The 20,033-nt window shown below is 48.3% G+C and overlaps 1 protein-coding gene across 1 annotated transcript in view; it reads left to right on the forward strand.

Annotated features, from left to right (window-relative positions):
* Positions 1 to 20,033, forward strand: part of LOC144149609 (uncharacterized) — a 47,731-nt gene that overhangs the window by 6,079 nt on the left and 21,619 nt on the right. The window contains exons 2-3 of the mRNA XM_077681255.1: positions 14,014 to 14,104; positions 19,134 to 19,301. Of these exons, the coding sequence (XP_077537381.1) occupies positions 14,014 to 14,104; positions 19,134 to 19,301 (259 nt within the window). The remainder of the gene's footprint in view (positions 1 to 14,013; positions 14,105 to 19,133; positions 19,302 to 20,033) is intronic.

Here is a 20,033-nt window from a genome sequence, read left to right on the forward strand (position 1 = left end):
ACAAAACCAACCAAATTCCAGGCAACTGTTCCGTTTAAGCGGTAATTCCGTTTAAGCTATTTCCGTTTATCGAGATTCTACTGTAACTTGGAAACTCGCTCAAAAGATTTTCCTCTCTTTCCCTGTGTTGACGTTCTTCCACCGCTTGAATTACGTCACTGAGGCCATGTAGCGGCTGTTGGCTGGTTTTCCTTCAGTTGTAGCAATGAACGCTTTTCGATAGCAACTTTAGAAATAAAGCCACAAAAGCAAAGCAGAAATGGAAGACGTAGCTGGTGTGACGAGCAAATAACGCAGTGCCGCTCCGCGCTGGCGATAACTGTAGCTTTCGCAGTGGTTCTAGACGTGAAGGAAAGAGTGAAAGCGCTTGTCGAAAGTGTTGCAGGGTCCCTTTAATAGGGAAGTTCGAAATACATTTGCGAATTTCCGTATCCACCCTATCGAATACATACCATCGAATAACATGGTTGTGGAAAACTGTATACCAACCCGCGTCCGAATACACGTATCATACAAAACCAATGATAGCGCCCTTGTCCACTGAAGCGACTCTGTGGACAGTGTCGAGTTTCACCTCGTTTGATGCGGTGCGCAATTACCAATCGTCATCAAGCACAAACGTCTAAGAACGTTTGAAAGCAGAACTTTTTAGATCTGCGAGCCCTAAGTACGCTGCCAAAACGAATGCTGCAAACCGTGACAGTAAGCCGCGCGGCAACATACCTTTAACTGTACGTGAGATGAAAAGAGGTAATTAAAAACTTGTCCCAACTGAAACAATAATGAAGTCTTATTTCTTTATGCGGTCTTTGAAAGCATTAAAACGAAACGGAGCTGTTCATATACGAATTGTAGGGTCACGTATATAGACACCATATTGCTCCACCTTTGAGATTTCAGAAAGTGTACACGTTCCAAATAAAATTTATTTCCGCCAATTTATCCAGAAATTAACTAGAAATTCTTTGTGGTTACCCCACTATATAAAATGGTGGCTTTCATATGAGCAACTTGCTCCGTGGCTACAGGACATGCACTTCACAAAAAGCGGTTACGGCGTAAAAAGTGGTTCGCAGTTGCACTTGGCGACTAGCGCGAGGAATTTAGTCAGCCGGATTTCATTTTTTATTAAAAACAAGAAAAGGAGAGTTTATTTCAATGTAAACGCCCAGGAATGATTAATTTAAACCATAAAATAAAGACATATTAATGAGATCGGAAGTATCGGAAGTATTGCTTGTATTCACTGGCGAGGCGCGCTTGCAGGCAACCGTGTGAGTGCGCCCACGGCCGGACTCGACTCTCCTCCTCCAGCGCTCCCCTGGCCTTCGCAAAACCGGCTCGGTGCATTGGATTTTTTCTGAGGCACAGCGGGGGAAGGGGGGGGGGGGGGTGCTGGCCGCACGAGGGCAGCACCACCCCACCGCAAGGTCCGCGTCGCCACGTCTCCGTGCAAGGTAAGAGCCGCGGTGGCATTTCCTCATGAAACGGGGCAGTTGGTGTAATTGATATGGCCCAGATTTTTTTTGTTCCGGTATATAAACGATATATACGCAAGGAAGTTCTTTACACAATGTGATCAGAGCAAAAGTTGCTCGCGTATATACTACATTTGCTTGCAACATTCCTGACTTGAGGCGCACCGTGACATGTACAGCTTTATTTTATGCCCAGCTTCACACAATTTTGGGAAAGAAGCGTATCCCGTATGACTATACCTGAATAAAAAAAGAACACACCCCACCAGAACTGCCTAATGTGGACGTGTAAAACGCAAAAGATTCCACCAAGGACGAAGGAGGACCAAGAGCTACTTCCAACTGGCATTTATTCGTACGTAGATCAGGGATGCGGGTTCAATTCCCGGCCACGGCGGCTGCTTTTCTAGTGGAGGCGAAACGCAAAAAATCTCCCACCTCCCCTCGCGGGAACCCCTGTGTAGATGCGACGCATAGGTGAGCGCTTCCTTTAATGTTTAACAATTCCTAGCGCATGCGCAAGGGGGTGCACGGCAGTGGGCGGGGCACACAGTGGCGTGAGAGGTCGCGTGACGCTATCACATGTCATTCAGCGAGAACACAGCTGTGCTCGTGAATACACCATCTGTCTCCCTCGTCCCCCCGCGCGCTCGTAGCTCAATTGGTTAGACAACGGGCTCTCGGTTCGTTTCTCTATTCGTTCCAGGTTCGATTCGTGGTGATGCCAGTAGTTTCTTTTATTGTTCGAGGGAGTTTTCTGTTGACGCCAACGGTCGCGACAGAAACCTTTGCTGGTAGATGTAGGAAGCTTCGCTTAAAAGAAAAAAAAAACAAAACACGAGGCAGAGAAAGCAGGGTGCGGCCGTTTGGAATTACCCAGGGGCAAGATACGCAATTTATTTGGCCGATAAACGCCACGACGGCATACTTATGCGAGTGTGACCAAGGCGAGCCATCTAAAACGTCCCAATGGTTTCTTTTGCGAGCTCGTTTTTCTGCTTTGCTACCCCTACAGTCTCATTAAAGAGAGGTGTGCAGCATTTCCGGCAATGTGCACTGAGTTGCAGTGTATATATAAGAAATATATTCCTTGTGAGCTGTGTTCCTACCCCGTTGTGCGAGTTTTTCCGGTTGATTTCTCGAAAAAATTGGCGAGGCTTGGATATTTATATACAGCTTGGCAATCCTCCTTGACAAATCGTAAATCCGATTGTTGAGTGGATAGCAGTTCAACGATGAGGCTTTAACTGACGAAATAATGCTAGCTTGTTTGAAGGCAACATCACTACCATACAGCGGTCACTATGTGAATGCAGCGATTTCAGGTTTTTCAATTGAACCTTCAGAACACGAAGTCATTTCTCTACATTGCGGTCGATCTTCAGGACATCTTTTCATGGCGCCACCATTATTTTTCGCCGCTATGGGTGCTGGCCAGCGTTACTAGGTTAAATGCTGGCAGCTTACTGGACAACAGTGCATATTCATCGGAGGATGGGCAACCATGCACTTTCCGCGTCACAAATTGTCACACATGTGGCTGTAACCGGCGTGCGTCGCACACACTGTGCCTGTAAACGCGCTTGGCGGCGGCGGAGCAACAGTGGGCTAGCAGCGCCACCCCCAACTTGCGGCAGCAGGCAGCAAGACGCCCCAATGCTATAGTGGCTAGAAGGGTTCTAGCCACCATACCAATGCGAAGGCCATGAGGGGAACGCGGGAGGAGGAGAGTCGAGTCCCGCCGTGGTGCGCCACCACTCGTTACGTCGGGCTCCCCGGGATGGTGGTATACTTGTCCGTGGTAAGCACATGCCCGTGTTGCACGTTAACAGACTCTACCTCACCGAACGTTGAAAAGGTATTCGTTGGTATTCGTTGAAAAGTTTAGCTGTCAATTTATTTGTTTGGCAACACCAGAAACGGCCACAGACATGGCCGATGCGCCACGGACATGGCGCGGCTTGGGCCACTGCGCCCGCACGCCGAAAATAAAAACGCCGGCGTGCGTCGTCTGCTCCGTTTCAACCCGATTCTCAAGCGTGGTGTCAACAGAGATGGTATTAATCGCCCTCACATTGGACTCGAGGCAATACTTTGCGTTCGGTGAGGTAGAGTTAACGTGCAACACGGTCATGTGCTTCGGACAAGTACCCGCGGAGCCCGACGTAACGAGTGACGGCGCACTCACACGATTGCCTGCATGCGCGCCTCACCAGTGAATACAAGCAATTGCCTCGAGTCCAATGTGAGTGCGATTAATACCATCTCTGTTGACACCACCGTTGAGAATCGGGTTGAAACGGAGCAGACGACGCACACCGGCGTTTTTATTTTCGGCGTGTGGGCGCAGTGGCCCAAGCCGAGCCACGTCCGTGGCGCATCGGCCATGTCTGTGGCTGTTTCTAGTGTTGCCAAACGAAGAAATTCAGCGCTAAACTTTTCAACGAATACCGCCTATACATTCCTGCCCGCGGACTTCTTTCGTTGCTTACGGTTTGTGCGGAATGCTGTTTTCGTTTTGCCCGCGCGCCGTTTGCAAGACACACAAAGTAAGTTTTTCTCGAAGGTATTTTCGTATACACTAACCGAAGAAATGGGTAGACAAATAAAAGTAGGCAAAATTCCTGGCTCGCCTTGACTTGGAGGCACTATGTTGACTGGAAAATCAGCGCAGCTTCGTCCGCACGAGCTTTTTTCTGTTCGATCCGATTGAATAGAACTGAGTTTTCTTGTATATCTACCCCACAGGCGGGTAATAATTTCCCTTCCTGTCCAACGGAGCCGGAATAGACGGGGAAGTATAGTTTTATCAGCACAAATATTGCACGGCTTTCCGCTTTCAATAGTCGAACATGGGAAACCGAAGACTCCCCCTGAGCGGAAGCTGACACAAGAACATCCTCTCTCCAAATGGGCCCAGAGCCTTCCATGCCAATAAACGTATTCCTCTGCCTCCTCATAAAAAACAAACAAAAAAAAACAAAAAAAAAACCCGCCGGATTGTATCCGGAAGAGACCGGGGTGAATCCGGCACTGTTAATCGAAAAGGCCCATTGTCAACAGCGGATGATCGCATTCCAAGGCGCTGTGAGACGGGTAAGGGCCGAACAAAAAAGAGGAGGCAGTAACTTTTCAGTTCAATTTCGCCCAGCGCAGGATCTGATCGTTCAATATATATATGGGATTGTCCCCACCCCCTTTTTGTTTTGCTCGTAGGGGTAGGGGGGAAATGAGTAAACCTTAAAAACACTCCTGCGGCATGGCGCGTTGACTGCACTGTGGTGCTCTCAGTAGAAATTACTTCAGCGCCAGCGAGCGTACTCGAAAAGCGGCCCGGTTTGGAGTCGTACGCCGCCACACGGACAGCAACGAAGCGAAAAGCAATCGCCTACGCTGTTCTATAATAAAGCCCTTTGCCGCGAACCATTGCGCTTTCTGTGGAATTGAGCGCGTTCAACTCGCAGCCGTCGTTTCATCCTGCCCTCGTTTCTATTTCATTACTTTCTCCAAGATTCGCATTCATTCTATACAATTTTGGTCCTGCTTCGTGGCACCCAGGCTTAGCAGAAGTCCGTACGAAAGCCCGCAGAAAAGGGGCTGGGCTGATGGTAATTGCAGTTTTTGTCCGGGTTCGTGGTCAGTGAGTGAAAGAACCAGCTTCAGAGAGACAGACTTTCATTTCCCGTGCGTGCATTAACCACTGTCGTTGATTACAGTTCTGGTGTCTCGGGTTCTTTTAAAAGCAGTTGGAAAGGTTTTAGACTAGCCTTTCATGAAACGCGCGTGTCGTCAGTTTTGTGCTTCGCTGCTATTTTGTGCCGCATTTCCGGATCACTTTCAGAGCCAGTTTCACGTAATAAGTTACTTTCTCGTGACCATTATACCACCGAGATCAAAAATTGAATGGAAGAGGTAACACGGGTGGTTATGGATGTGCATAGAGAGAGAGAGAGAGAGAGAGAGAGAGAGAGAGAGAGAGAGAGAGAGGGAGAGAGAGAGAGAGAGAGAGAGAGAGAGAGAGAGAGAGAGAGAGAGAGAGAGAGAGAGAGAGAGAGAGAGAGAGAGAGAGAGAGAGAGAGAGAGAGAGAGAGAGAGAGTTCACAATTAACCTCCATAGAATCATGTGTGACCTAAAATTATTTGCAGCTTCGTCTAAATGTTCCCGATTCGAAAATAAGGCGATTCGATGCAAAGCTTTCCTAATATTGCATACGCATGCCGAAAAAGCTAGCTTAGCTGCAAAGCGGGCACGTTTATTTTACTACTCTCACCAGCACGCAGGCAGCATTTTGTTCGGTGTTTTGCACTTCCACACATGCGCGCGTGCTTGTTCATGAAATTTCGATTCAGGACAACATGCAAGGCATGTGCCAGCGGCCTCGACGCCTAGGAGCAATCGCCGGGGCTGGCAGTGCGGGCACCAGTTGCTAGCTCACGAGGGCTAATGCAGCTCTCAAATCTCCCGCCTCGAGAGATGCGAGGGCCGCCCTCGGAAAAGGACGCCGCACAACGTCGGAGCGCATTCCCCACGCCGTGGACGCTTGTCACCTTCCTTTTAAGTGCGAATGCACTTCTTAAGCGAGCCTGAATCGTCCGCCGCCGTAGTCCGCATAGCAACAGCTGCGGGTGCGCGCGCTCCTCGTCTTCCTCCTCGTCTTCCCTAGCAACGGGGGGAGATGGGCGCGCGCTACTCTCCTCCTCCTCTCTCCGCTCAGTGACTGCGGGTGTTGGGGCGCCTCCTCATGGCACATACCCACGTGAGGGATTGACCAGGAATCGGGCGTGAGAAGGGCTAATGCACCCGCTTAAAGGAGTACTGACACGAAATTTCAAAGCTGAGATAACTATGTCGCGTGTCGCGTCCGTGCGTCCTGCACCGCAGGACTCCGGCCGAGAAGTTCGTCAACGCCTCCAACCCCTGGATAGGCCGGGTCCTCGACTCCAACATGGACTTTCAGATAATCCTCGATCATTATGCCTGTGCGTCTTACGTAGTAGATTATGTCAACAAGTCGGACCGAGGCATGTCGAACCTCAAACGCACCGTGGCCGAGATTCTCTTCGTGCTAACCGCCTACCTCGCCCCCAACCTCTCGCGCGAAGCGGTCCTCCAGTACGTGGACGCGGCCATGGAGAGCGTCTGCGCGCGTTCCAAACCCTCGGATCCCGTCGTCTTGGTCGGCGACTTCAACGTCGACGTCCGCAAGGACGGAGAGTGGTTGGTCGACTACATGCACGCCACGCACTCCATGTCGTGCGTACCCCTCGACTCGCCCACCACCATCAACGGCGGTTTCATCGACCTGGCCTTTGCGAGAAACTGCCAAGTCCGCACCGTCCTCCTCCAGGACCCTTTGACGGTCCATTTCACGGACCACAAAGCGATCCTTCTAGCAATCAAGTACAACGACAACACAAATAGGTGTTTGTGAATAAATGCATCTTTCTTTTAAGTGCGAATGCAACCGTGCATTCGCACTTACACACTCTCCCCCTCGGGGAAGTGCGAGGGAATTTTTTTTTCATGCACTCTAAAAAGGGGCGATGAATACAATGTATTTGATTTGATTCATTAAAAATATTCCTTTTTAAAGTTTCTCTTAAAAAACATTTTTAGTGCGCAGCACTTTGGCCGCCGCTACTGTGGTTTCGCGGCGGCGATGTAACCGAGGAAACGATGGGAAGACCGAAGACTGAAAGAGAACGGGGGAGGAGAGCGTCGCGAAATTGTGAGGGGGACGGACGTTTGTCGAGGCGGCGCGAGACGCTCCCCCGAAAGTGTGATAGGGAGCAACGTTACTAGAATAAACTCTTATTCTTATTCTAGTAACGTTGATAGGGAGGGCAGTTGGCGAGCCCGCGCTGTACACGCGTGTGAAAACCGCCCTCTGCGTCTAGTGGCGCTCGAGGAAGGAAACGCAAAACCAGGCATCCATGAAAGCAAGCGTCTTGTTCTTTCAAGTTCTGCGTGCTGCACGTTCATCGGTCCTTCGGGCTCTTCGTCGTCGTCATCGTTGCGTGGCTCATCCGAATCAGGTGAAATTTTCGCGGGAGGTTCAAACACGATTTACAAGACGTATGCTCCGTCGCGGCGACGCGCTTCGAGGTAACGGCCGAGTAGCGCGCGCCGCCGTGCGTTCGCTTGATCACGCGATCAATTCCTGAGACACAGCAGCTATGCGCCTTGACCGATCAGTCCGCGCTGCGCACAAATTTCGCATTAGGGATTATCGTAATCGTCAGGCATTTTTTAGCTCTAATAACAATAATGCCAATTTCACCGCTTGCAAACTTCAACCGATGAAGCAGCGGCGACTCCCCAGCCACTTTCTTGCAGAGCCTTATGACGTCACAGAAACTTGTTCGTGCGATTGCCGGCCGCCGACAGAAGCCGCCGTCAAGAAACACGACCGTGCGATTCTATAGGGTGGCCGCTAGTTCCGTTTGATCGTATCACTTGACAGCCAACGTGCAGTTCACACACCAGTCCTGGGCAGTCTGTGGGTAGCCCGAAGACTGCCTTCGTACCGGTGATTCCATAGGAATACACGGAAAAATGGAGCACCGGATCGCGTTCCGGGCAGTCCGCGGACGGTCCGAGACTAATAATCGAAGACAACCAGTGATAGCTGTATTTTTAGCGTTCCCTATATTGCATCACTGCTGACGTAATGTAGCGGCACATTGGAAACTTCAATATTTTTAGCGGTTTTTTTTTCGTTAAAAAAAGCAGAAACGTCTTTTGTGGCTGGAATGGAGCTGAGTGTGTTACCAAAGGCTGATTCTTTCAAAATTAACCGGGTTTTATTTTGTATTCATACCCCTGTTAAATACAGGCTAGCCTCTGCCTCTTGTTTGTGAGAGCTCTGGAGTAAAGTTAAAAAAAAACAGCAAAAAATGTGACTATGAGTACTGTACCGCCAACGAATGCTCAATGTTCTTAGCAAAGTGCAAAACTTTTTGATAGACACACAATTGCTCTTTCTCATTGGGTAAGGCCCAGCAAGCCCCAGCAAGCGCCAATTCTTGCTAGCAAGCTTCAGAAGTGCGGTGGTAGCTCATTCGTCTCAACGGCGTGTTACGTGATCTGTGGGTCGACGGCTCGTCGCCAGCTGCCGACGCCTTTTCTTTTTAATCGAAAGAGCGGGGGTACAACCAAACAGACTGCTTCTCTAGGCACGACTAACACCTCATTGTCCCAGTAGAGGTCTCCATTGTACAGCTTTCCCTGTAAAACTGCTGCCCACTGTGCCGCGTGCCCAGTCATGCATGACGTGCGATGTGTTTCGGGACAATTACCAGTGATGCATCGTAACACGCTATTAAGCTTTGCGAAAACATATTGACACTGTGCGTCAGAATTCGCGTGCGGGTGCGAATGCACGGATATGATCGAAAACCTGACCCGAGGACACGCAGATGACGAAATAATTGATGAGGACAATTAGCATCAATTAACCGCTGAAGCGCGATCAATCGAGCGAAATTCTGAAAAGTGCGGAGTAAAACGATGCGCTTGGCGCGGCGTACCACCTGCCCCTGTGCCTCTTGGATTTACGGCACCCGGGCAGCCAGCTGACTGCCAGACAGACAAAAAAAAAAAGCAAAAAAAACCCTCCTGGTTGTTTTGGCAACCAGAGCGGGGAGTCGAAATGGCGCATCCCAACAAAATCACAGGGGATGTTGCGCTGCGCCGGAAGTGATGTGGAGCAACCCTGGGGAAGCAAAAAAAAAAGAAAAAAAGCTGATGGCTCTTGCGGGAGTCAGAAGCGAAAAAAATTACTGGGGTGTTTTTAATTTTCTAAAAATGTGTAGGCGAAAGTCTAGTCAGACCTTGAGTTGATCTGCTGTTGAACTTTCTGTTGAGCTTTGCGGACGCGCCCGTCCTCGACAGCACCCTCCGATGCTCGTTCCACTCGCTCGCCATTGCCAGGAGCCTCCTGTTCGCCCCCGTGAGTACACATATATACACGTCTCGGGGCGCCTCGTATTGCACGTGCGGCGGCGGCCTACCATCCTTTGGCGCTTCTGTTTCCCTTTCCCAACGCGTGATCACCGGCTTGCGCTCCCTCCGACCACAACTTCAACTTTTTTTGTGCGACCTATTTTCCGTCCCTCAAAACGCGTATGCTTGAAACATTGAGATCTAAGGCTTTCGCTTTAAAATCGAAGCAGCCGTATACGTCACGATGGATCTTTCACTTGCGGGCCCTCAGAATCCTCGCTGAAAAAAAAAGTGCAAGTTCGCATAATTTATTCGGCTAGACAAAGAAGTTTTGGGAGGTTTACTAGCAAAAGAAGATAGTTTAGAGCGGTGACAAAACACTCGTCGGGGTTTACGACGGGCAGAAGCACGGTCGTGTACGACGGCTGTAGCTCGCATTGTAATATGCACGAAAATTAAAGCGCACTATACCACGCTTGAGTGCTAAGGCAACCCTGAAACCGTGCTGAGTTTAATCTCATTCTTTGCCATAGATAGTTCGCTGTCTCTGTTTTAAGGAGAATGCCATTGACGCGGCCGCTTTAAGAGCCACGGTCGCACGGCGTTCGGGAAAGAATCTGCAAAAACACGCTGTAAAGCGAACCTCTTTGGAACAAATCACAGCCTGTTTGCTGTCTAGAATGCAGCGATAACCCTACGCAGTATCGCTACACAGATTAACCTAAGGGCATGCACGCGAAACGGTAATCGTAAAGCGATCGTAAATTAGTTCAACGCACAGCTTGGTCCCGATAACGACTGTTCGTCGGCATGCACCCCGGTCATTTCGCCCGCACTACCCGTCACATGTTCTGGCTGGAATCTCGTCGCACATTGCGGGTGTAAAGACTGCAAAGTTATCGCACCAGTTTGAAACAATCATGCCAGGCGCCGCACTCGAGACTAAGGCCGGGTTCAGACTGTTGTCGCAACTGTCGTAATATCTTTAAATAATGACGTCATTTCACGCCTCAGCCAACCGAACTACGTGAAAGGCCGTTTGTTTTTTTAAGTCCATAGCGCACAATACGTCTTTTCCGTCGGTAGTCTGAACATAGCCTGATAAGCGATTTCGCTGCTTTCCCCTTTGGAGCGTATCGCAGTTTCGTCTCTTAATTTCAAATCTTCCCACGCCTGCGTAGACTTTATGGACGCATGGTGGGGGTCGCAAACTGCGTGCACGCTCCAGCCAAGTATCGCAGCGAACGATTTTACGACTTTCGCAGATACTTTTTCACCAAAGTTCGCCAAGATGTGTCCGTATATTTTTACAGGCAGAGGTAAGAATTAAAATAAGACCGTTTACGCCCGGTTAAGGCTGTGTTAAAATACTCGAGACGGTTTAAATCAACCGGCGACATCAACGCCGCGCCGCAAAACACAGGCGCAGCTACCATGCCCTTCTGATTTGAATTTATAAATTCCGTTCAGCCTGGTATTTTGTTCGCAAAACGACGCCACAGAACGATGGGAAGCGCAGCTCCGTTGAGGCGGCTATAGCTGTGCCTAAGGCCTCTAGTTCTGTTTACTATCATCAGTTGGTTGTGAATTACGAACGTGCAGTTACAACACTGATAAAAATATTTTTAGTGCTGGCCCATAGTACGCGTCCCTACCGCCCATATTACTGACGAATAGCGAAACAAATTCCTCGCAGCCCTTAATGCCTGCTTACGTGCTTTGGAGGCAAAAGCCTGATGGTATACTTATTAAATATTTCTTTCCTGCTACACCGTGTTTGCGGTTCTGTCTTCGCTTCCGTTTCTTTGGCGCGCATTAATTCAACAAGCAAACTGGTAACACACGCTAGAGCTGCAACAGAATCAGAGTTTCGCGCGGCTGGGGCGCACCTTTTCTACTCAACGGCCATCGTGCATCACGCGGCACGCACTATTATAAATCTTTGTTCGACTCGGATTCTACTCTGGAGACCGCGGTTATGATTCTACACGAACTAAAATATGTTTTTTATTTGCTCTACAGAGCGGCGGCGATTTTCTTTGCCGGACAACGGCAACATCGGTTGTGTGGGTGTCGGGAAATTAAGGCAGCACTTAAATGGGCCATGAAGGCAAAATACAAGTTTAGTTTATTAAAAGACCGCTTCCGCATGACACCTATTTTATCTCAAACTTCAAGCAAATAACCGAGATATCAAAGAAAACATATCAGTTAGTGGCGACTCCCCTGGTACTTTTTTTGCGATTTCTGTATGACGTCACAGAATGTTGTTTGTGCGGTTAGTTGCCGCCGACTTATAAGCCACCTCCAAGAAACATGACTAAGCGACTGGTCGCATCACTCGGTTGCGAACGTGCAGTTACAGCACTGATAAAATATTGGGCCTCCTGGATTTACCAGTCCTGAACGGTCCGCGGGCAGTCAGAGGACTGCCCTCGGACGGGAAGCCCCATAGGACTACATGGGAAAAAACGAGCGCAGTCCGCGGACGATCCGCGACTGATAATCGAGGAGGCCCATTTTTGGTGCTGGCCCATAGTACGCGTCCCTACCGCCTATATTACGTCACTCTGGCGCGAAATTTGAAAGTTGTGCAGTATTTTTTGCTTTTTCGTGTTGAAAAAGCGTCTTTCATTGCTGGAATGGAGCTGAGTGCGTTACCGAAGGCTAGTTCTTTCAAATCGAACAAAGTTGTATTCTGTATTCAGGGTCCCTTTAATGAAGGCCTTACATTCTCAGATAACATGATCCCCTCGCTCCCTTTGTCCCAGTTATTGTGGTCTAATCGTAATGCCCTCACTAACTACCCCTGCCTCCTGTGAAATCATTCGTGCCCTAATGGTATACCGGACACATCAATGGCCGACGAGATGTCCCAGAATTTTTAGTGATTGAAATTTTTAGTGATTGAAATTTTTGTTACGGGAGGCATTCAACTTCATCAATCCGACAAAAAAAAAAAGAGCGATGCATAGACTATAGATACTGACGTAACGGAAGCTTGAGACAGTGAGAACTTCACACGTCTGAAACCCGTAATAAAACCTGGGAACATTAACAAAACTTCCTTAGTTCTAATGTTCAAATAGAAGAGAAAGAGTTCCGAGTGGCAAACAAAATCAACAAAAAAAGTATTAGCCAGCAGAGCAAAGTACAGTTGCAATAACCCCAAAGATTCTTTCAGACAATATCTGCGTAAATATTCTTCCGCATCCACTTCCAACACTTAAAGGCTGATGATATGATTAAAATAGTTAGTTAATACCGGGTTCCTCGTGCTCACGGTAAGGGGGTAATTTTCTAATCTAACTGGGCATTCGGCCTAACCTGGTACGGGCAACTTGGCTGTCAAGAAGGAAGAGGAGGACGAAGCTTGCGGTTGGCTTTCTGTTCTCAGGGTATGTTGTCACTCCTTTTTCCTTTTCTGTGTCGCATCCCGCGGCACTATCGCTACCGATACTATGTTGTTATGATGCACTAATAATAAGCCGCTGGAGGGGAAATTACGGCAAGAGCTAGCAGAACAGGAATAGTGGGGACAATAGGGACGCTTCGTGCAAGGATCTCCCACTTGGGCCAATTCGATTCCTTTTTTGTCCCCCACATCCCTCCGACTCCTTTCTAAGAAATTTTAATGCGTAGCATTCTTTGCCGACTGCACCCACAGCCAGGACCGTGTAACGCCCTGCATTTCCACAAAAACGCAGATATCGCGGAAGTCCCACCTGTAATTGCTATAATGGCGATAACGGAGATGACTGGTCGCACGAAATTTTGAAAAACTAAAAAATAAGAATAATATTAAAAAAAATTCCGGAAAATGGCGAAACGTGTAACGCCCTGCATTTCCACAATAATGCAGATTTCACGAAAGTTCGAAATGTAATCCGTATAATAACGTTAATGGAGATAATTGGTCGGACAAAATTTTGAAAAACTAAAAAATAAGAAAAATATTTAAAAAACACGGAAATAGGCGAAACGTATAACGCATGGCATTCCCACAACAATTCAGATTTCGCGAAAGTTCCACTTCTAGTCGTTATAATAGCGTAAATGGTGATAATTGGTCGGACAGGATTTAGAAAAACCCAAAAGTTTGGCTGGAAAAAAACTCACACTCAAGACAAGCGGCATAAGAATGCTACGCATTAGTAGATAATTCTCTGAATTTCTGCAGAATTTTTTTTTTTGGCGCACGTCCACAAACGTGCCTGATATTTAGAGAGCGAATTCCGCATTCCATCTTTGTCACCAGGGTTTCTCTTGATGAGGTATTGGCTCTTTGGTAGTAAGTTGACTGGTTGTTTATCGCGGGGCTGATAACTGAACGAATTCTGTCCTACTACATTCTACTCGACGAGCGGAAATGTCCATGTTCTTACAGATTTGTGAAACACTCGCGTGGAGCTTCAGTTCCAGTCATTGCAGCCCCTTCTATACGTCTCGGAGAAAATATGTTCGAAAACTAGACGATGTGTTTACGTGTGTCGAATAACATTTAATTTTCTGGCAGTCTGGACAGGAACAAGAAAGCAGTTAGGTTACCTCCGCACTCGTTTTCAAACGCTGCATGGTTGCGTCTTCCAGGCTACTGCAAAGCTTCGTCATGGCTATATTCGACGTGTCCCTCGGCGACTACCTGTCTACCACTTCAGGACTGTTCAACTTCCTCGAAATTGTAAGTGTTGACTGTATTTTCGTCAGGATATTTTACAGCGAAGCTGTATATGCCTCGGTTTCTACATATAGCGTGCGTTAATAAATCGGTGTAGACCGGAAATTTTTCGCACCCAAGAGCTAGTGTATTGTGTTTCCTTCTTGAAGGTCTCCGGGTACAACGATTTCACCGGTGTTTCTCCAGTCCATCTGGAAGGGCTTCCGGAGCGGCATTGGGGCCGATCTAAGAACATACTGAGTAGCGCAAAGAGACATACACAAGAAAGAGGACACGGGACAGGCGCTATGGGATGCGGGAGTAGCGCCTGTCCCATGTCCTCTTTCTTGTGTATGTCTCTCTGCGCTACTCAGTACGTTCTTAGACCAAAACCAACACGCCCAGAAACAAGTTATCCTGATTGGGGCTGATGTCTTTCCCATCTACGCACATTCACATCACCGGTTGACCCTTTATGCGTGCACGGGTGAGGGTGTGGGGGGGGGGGGGGGGGGAGGGGGGAGGCGTGTACACGCAGCCAGCCTTCATGCGCTCACGGATGGCATGCCAGATGCGACCTGACTCCTGCCTTTGTGGTCGAGCGTTTGGGATCGTGTGTTACACAGACAGCGAAATGCCTACGGCGTGTGGAGAAAACAGACATCCCCGTGCTTGTCCGCTGGAATAAAAAGCTACCAAGTTTCATTCAGCTAATTAGCTAGGAAGTATGCTCAATCGCAAATTACAAACAAGCGTCTTTATTTCGTACCCTAGTTGTAAAGCGCCCAGCTTCGCTGGTCATCCTTCTTCACAGAGTGGAAGGGCACTGAATTATTTATGCGTAGAACAAAAAAAGCCCATATCTGGATTCGCCTAGAACTGTATACGTCACTCATAAAAAGAAGTAACGATCTAAAATTAAAACGACTGAGTTATTGAATATACAGCTATCACGCCTAGAACTACTCATCAGTAAATGTAACTTATCATTACAGCGAAAAGTAACTGTTACTTTTGGGCCGTTACGTTCAAACCGATTTTCGTTGCCGCACAAATAGAAAAAAAAATGGAGAAGATCCGCTAAAGAGTCATGTTCAGTTTGTATTTTCTGATTACTGTTGCTCTTCACTGCAATAAAAAATGTATATAGGAGTAAATACTCTTTCAGCACACAGAAAAATATGTTCCGCACTTCTTCCGGAGCACAGGGCTTGGGAGAGTTTGGGGCAATGGATACGGGGCCGTCAACGCCGGTCTCACTCCGCATTTCTGCAAGAAACGGGTGTGACGTTACACCTTCAGGAACTAGTTCGTCGTGGGACAATCACTTGCACAAAAAAAAAAAAAAAAGGAAACGAAAAAGAAACATGCATACAAATTGAGCACACGAGCAAAATAATTCTTCAGATACAAGCCAAATGAGAGCGTTATATAGGGTTATAGTTCTCAACAACGCACAGCACGAAGCGATAATAAGTACAAAGACAACTGCAAATGCAGAATGCAAAGCCTATGTACAAATGCGCATGCTGCTGAGCGCTTTGCTAGCTTCCCCGTTGCTTGTATGACGGTAAGCAATTGCAGAAGGATCGGGTGCGCGAAAGTTTTCACAAGTGTGATTCCGCTTTCAAAGGAATTTACGCGAACGCAGAATAAGATGACAGGAGTATTTGGGATAGGGTAAATACACACGCACAAAAACACGCCTTCCCAGTGCGGTCTTCATTCACGTCGCACAATGTTGTAGCCGTTGAGGACAGGAACCGTGATTTCACTCGATTTTCAACACTGATCCGGAGGTTCAAGCCTCCCTGACGAATCGGGCTGCCATTGTCGCCGCCAGGCTAAAGCCGGCGGCCACCACGTCCCCGTTACAGAGCTTGGCTAAATAAAGTTTACCTCCTCCTCCTCCCCCGCTAACGCGCCACTTTCTCTTCTTGAGCTGTACCAGTGTATGGGGTGCCGTCCGTGATGCGGCTAATGAGGATGGCTTGCTTGAGGCGGAGAGTGTGTTGCTCACGAGGACCGTGTCGGTGGCTGCAAATGCGTTGGGTGACACGTTATGTGACTGTGAGGTGCAGTTGCAGTAAAAGGCAGAACCTGAGCCGTCAGCCTGAGGGGGTACGCCCAGTATTCGCAGTGTCGAGACTCGAGGTACAGGGGTTCCTTGAATGGTAACTGTCGGATACGGCGTGGGCTGTGGGGGCTGGCATCGAGTGCGGGCTTGGAGAATGAGAAGTGCGGACTTTTAAGGTGCATACGTGAGCCCCCGTATGACGAGGTACGTCATGTTGCTATCAACTGCCTGTTGGAGACTGTCTTACTGATTCCCAGCAGAACCCTTGTTGATCCATGCAGTGAGGCCGTCTGCGTAGAATGCGTGACGTAGGCCCGGAATTTCGGCAAGGAGCTTAGGGAGCCCGCACAGGAAGATATTGAACAACACAGGAGATATTACAGAACCCTGACGTGTCACTTTTGCCGGTGTTGGAAAAGTGGGTGATTAATAAGTGCCTGGACGGATGGAGGCCCTTCTGTCAGTTAGAAATGCCTTGACGTAGTTGTATACGAGGCCGGGCCGCAGTGCATTTCTCGGAGACCTTGTAGATGACCGCGTGTGTCGCGTTATCAAAGGCGTCCTGAATTTCTGGGGAAAAAATAAAAAGAAAGAAGACCATAAGTCGCGTTTCCTTATCATACTCCCATGTGTCTACACTGTGAGCCCGGCCAATGTTTGAACGCAACGTTTTTACGTTGGTTTGAACATAGCGGCTGATTGAATGGAAACCCTCGCACCCATCTCGTTCCGCACTACTGGCCATGTGGATGCTTGGCGCTTTTTATATACTGGATTTATATGAAAACACATAAACCACTGCGTGCGTGAAATCGCCTATGCCTACACTTTATCAGGCGCTTTATCTACGAGAGGACGCGTTTTCACTACTTGGATTGCATATGTAACTTCAACAGGGAGTAACGGAACAATTAAAGCGAGCCCCAAGGTACCGGAGGCGAGATGAGACGTCTTAGCATGAGTGGCTCTGGCCGCCTTAAACTTTCGTAGACGGCTACCAAGATGAATGAGGTCAACATCATCATCAACAGCCCACTAGATACCCTGCAGGGTGAAGGCCTCTCCCATCGACTTCCAACAGCTCCTGTCCCGCGGCCTTCGAGTCCATTCTTTGCTTCCGAAATTCCCTATTTCGTCACTCCATCGGGTCATTGGCCTTCCCCTCCTTCTCGATCCGTCTCTTGGTATCCACTCTGTCCCCCTGGTGGCCCATGCCGTCATAAAATTTCCGACGAATAGTGTGGGGCCCGCAAAACTGTTGTCGTTTCGGAATGAATCGAGCCTACTTCTGCATTTATTAAAGTAATAAAATTCGGTACGAATATGTATTTGTCGTTGCGAAAAACACGCGGGCGGGATCTTTCTTCCGGAAATTCGTATAGCGACTCGTTTAAAACCTTTTTCTGGGAGATCCATGCGGGCGTGGAAGAGGTTTGCTCATTCAACTCGTTTCAAAACTGCTATTGATTTTTGTTCACGGTACTCAAAGATACGTAATTGCTCGCTGCAGCGTAGCGGACAAATGTGGTGTAATTTGTTTTGGATTGCGTGTTTTAAAAGGGCAATCAAAGCCGTGTAGCGCAATCGCTGTCCGCCTTTAGAAGCCCACGTATTTGACAGTGTGAAAGGGGTTGATTTTCAATCGTTTGCCGCCATAGGTTCGGTGTGTACTGACTGCAAGCTTTAGAAATTCCATGCGTCTTCTTTGCCACGATGCACGTAGATCGAATTCCGGGAGCAAGTTTTGACAAATAACGAGGAAGGGAGTACGCTTTGACCCCGAAGTGTTAACGAGACTCTGACATTACGCAACGCAAAAATCGCACGCTTACCGCACATAGTGTCACAGCGCAGATACGATTTTTTGAGCCAAATCGTATGCTGTGCATCAACATTGGTCAGCTTCGCAACTTTGATGGGAATGATTGATCATTCAAGGACGTTGTGGCGAAGCATACCCACGGATGCTTTCAGGAGTGACTCAGGAATGCGTGAAATTGGGCATGGTTATAGGGTCGACCAAGTGGTCGAACCTGCTGTACTGTTTCCTGCGGTATAGGAACGCGAGTTCTAGCCCTCCTTGTGAGACTAACTTCATCGCTTATAACCCCATGTATCTTAGAGCTCAAGGAAGCTCTTGCCGACTGACTGCGAACTACACTATGAATCAGAAAGAAATGTAAAATTTGGTATGGTTAAGGGTTAACTTAGCGGCAAAGTATTATAAAATTTATTGTAATGTGTGCACGGCGTAACGCGAGTTTGAAATGTCTGCAAAATCTGCTTCCGAAACTCGGGTGGGCGAAAATGACGTCACAACACGCGCCTCAAGGAAACTCAGGGAGTTAGCCAGTATCTGCTTCATGTATGGACGTTTAAAGCAAGCGTAAAAACATGGTAAGAGCTCTCTCAAAAGTGAGATCTCTCTCCTCAAAAGCCTGGTAGGGTGAGATACGCTTTATAGCGGGGCATTAATAAGAACATTGAGTATAAAACACCGACGGGTTACAATAATGATGTCGTATCTTACGCCCACTACTATGAGTACACGGTTATTATCAAATGAGCCTACTTACCAACCAGACCGCTTTAATTAACTGTAAAGTTTAGGAATTGAAACGTCGTTAGAGTCCGCGCACCGTTTCTTCGCGTTTTGAAGGAATAGTTCTAAGCGTGTTCAAATAAAGGTGAAGCAAACTCATGTTTATTACCAATAGAACTATTCATCGGCTTCCCTGTCCCTTAGTTTCCTACTAAGGTTTGCGGCATGCATACAGTACCAGCGAATATAACGTCTCTCATCGTGGAGAGATGCGCCTTGCACAAATTAATCAGTTGAAAAAAAGTGGCCGATGAATGCATTGATAAATTAATCTCTACGTCAATACATCAATTTCACCGTCATACGTTCTGACGCTTAGTCGAACCTGGTCGCGAATGCACGACGTTGTCTTCAGAAACAAATATGCCTTACAGATCGGAGGCCTGGTCCTGTTCGGCCTCATGGCGGCCATCAAGGAAAACACCGCCCTGAACATCTTCCTGTTCAGCGTGAGCTACGCTTTCTCCTTCAACGGTGCCCACATCATGATCTGCAGCCTGTTCTCTCTACACACCATGAAAATCCTGATGCGCGTCTTCTACGTGAGTGCAGTGTTTTTGCAGAGCCTGCGCTTTCAGCAGTGCCCAACCGGTCCTCGCGGTTTTGTCCATGCGTTGACACTCCTAGCCCAGATGGGACGCATTTGCCAGCCCAGAGAATCAAACCACTGGTTCAGAAGTTGTTATCATAAGCACCCGGCCGCAATGCGATTGCTGATAAAAAAAAGCACTGCAGGTTTTCATCCGCAAATCTTAATGTCATTGTGATGTCCAGGAGTCGAAAACATTCCCCATCGTGGCCCATAGAAGTTGCCTCAACTGTAACAGGAAACAACCAAAATAATTGATTGATTGCAGGGTTTAACGCGCCGATGCAACGCAGGCGATGAGGCGCGCCGGCTCCGGATTAATGTTGACCCCCTGGGGATCTTTAACATGCGCCGAAATCTCGTACACACGGGCGTTTTTGCTTTTCGCCTCCATCAGAAAAGCGGCGACCGCGGCCAGGAATCGAACCCGCGACCTTGTGCTCAGAAGCGCAACGCCTTAGCCACTGAGCCACCGAAACAACCAAAATACAGGCTGTTACTAGATAAACCTCGAGGTTCAGCGCGTGTGTAAAAGGAAAAATCCCTGGCCCGGGCCCACTTATCGCGTATACCAAAGGGGGATTGGCCAGTCTCCTATAGGCCGGTCTGTTGATACAGGTAGAGATGTAGGGCCCGTCTCCTGTCAGGGAGGCAAAACTGCACGGGGCCGCCATCTAGGGGGACG

Source organism: Haemaphysalis longicornis, unplaced genomic scaffold, assembly GCF_048455015.1.
Source record: "Haemaphysalis longicornis isolate Haplotype H1 unplaced genomic scaffold, Haemaphysalis longicornis Haplotype H1 scaffold_1, whole genome shotgun sequence".
Taxonomy (NCBI): Eukaryota; Metazoa; Arthropoda; class Arachnida; order Ixodida; family Ixodidae; genus Haemaphysalis; species Haemaphysalis longicornis.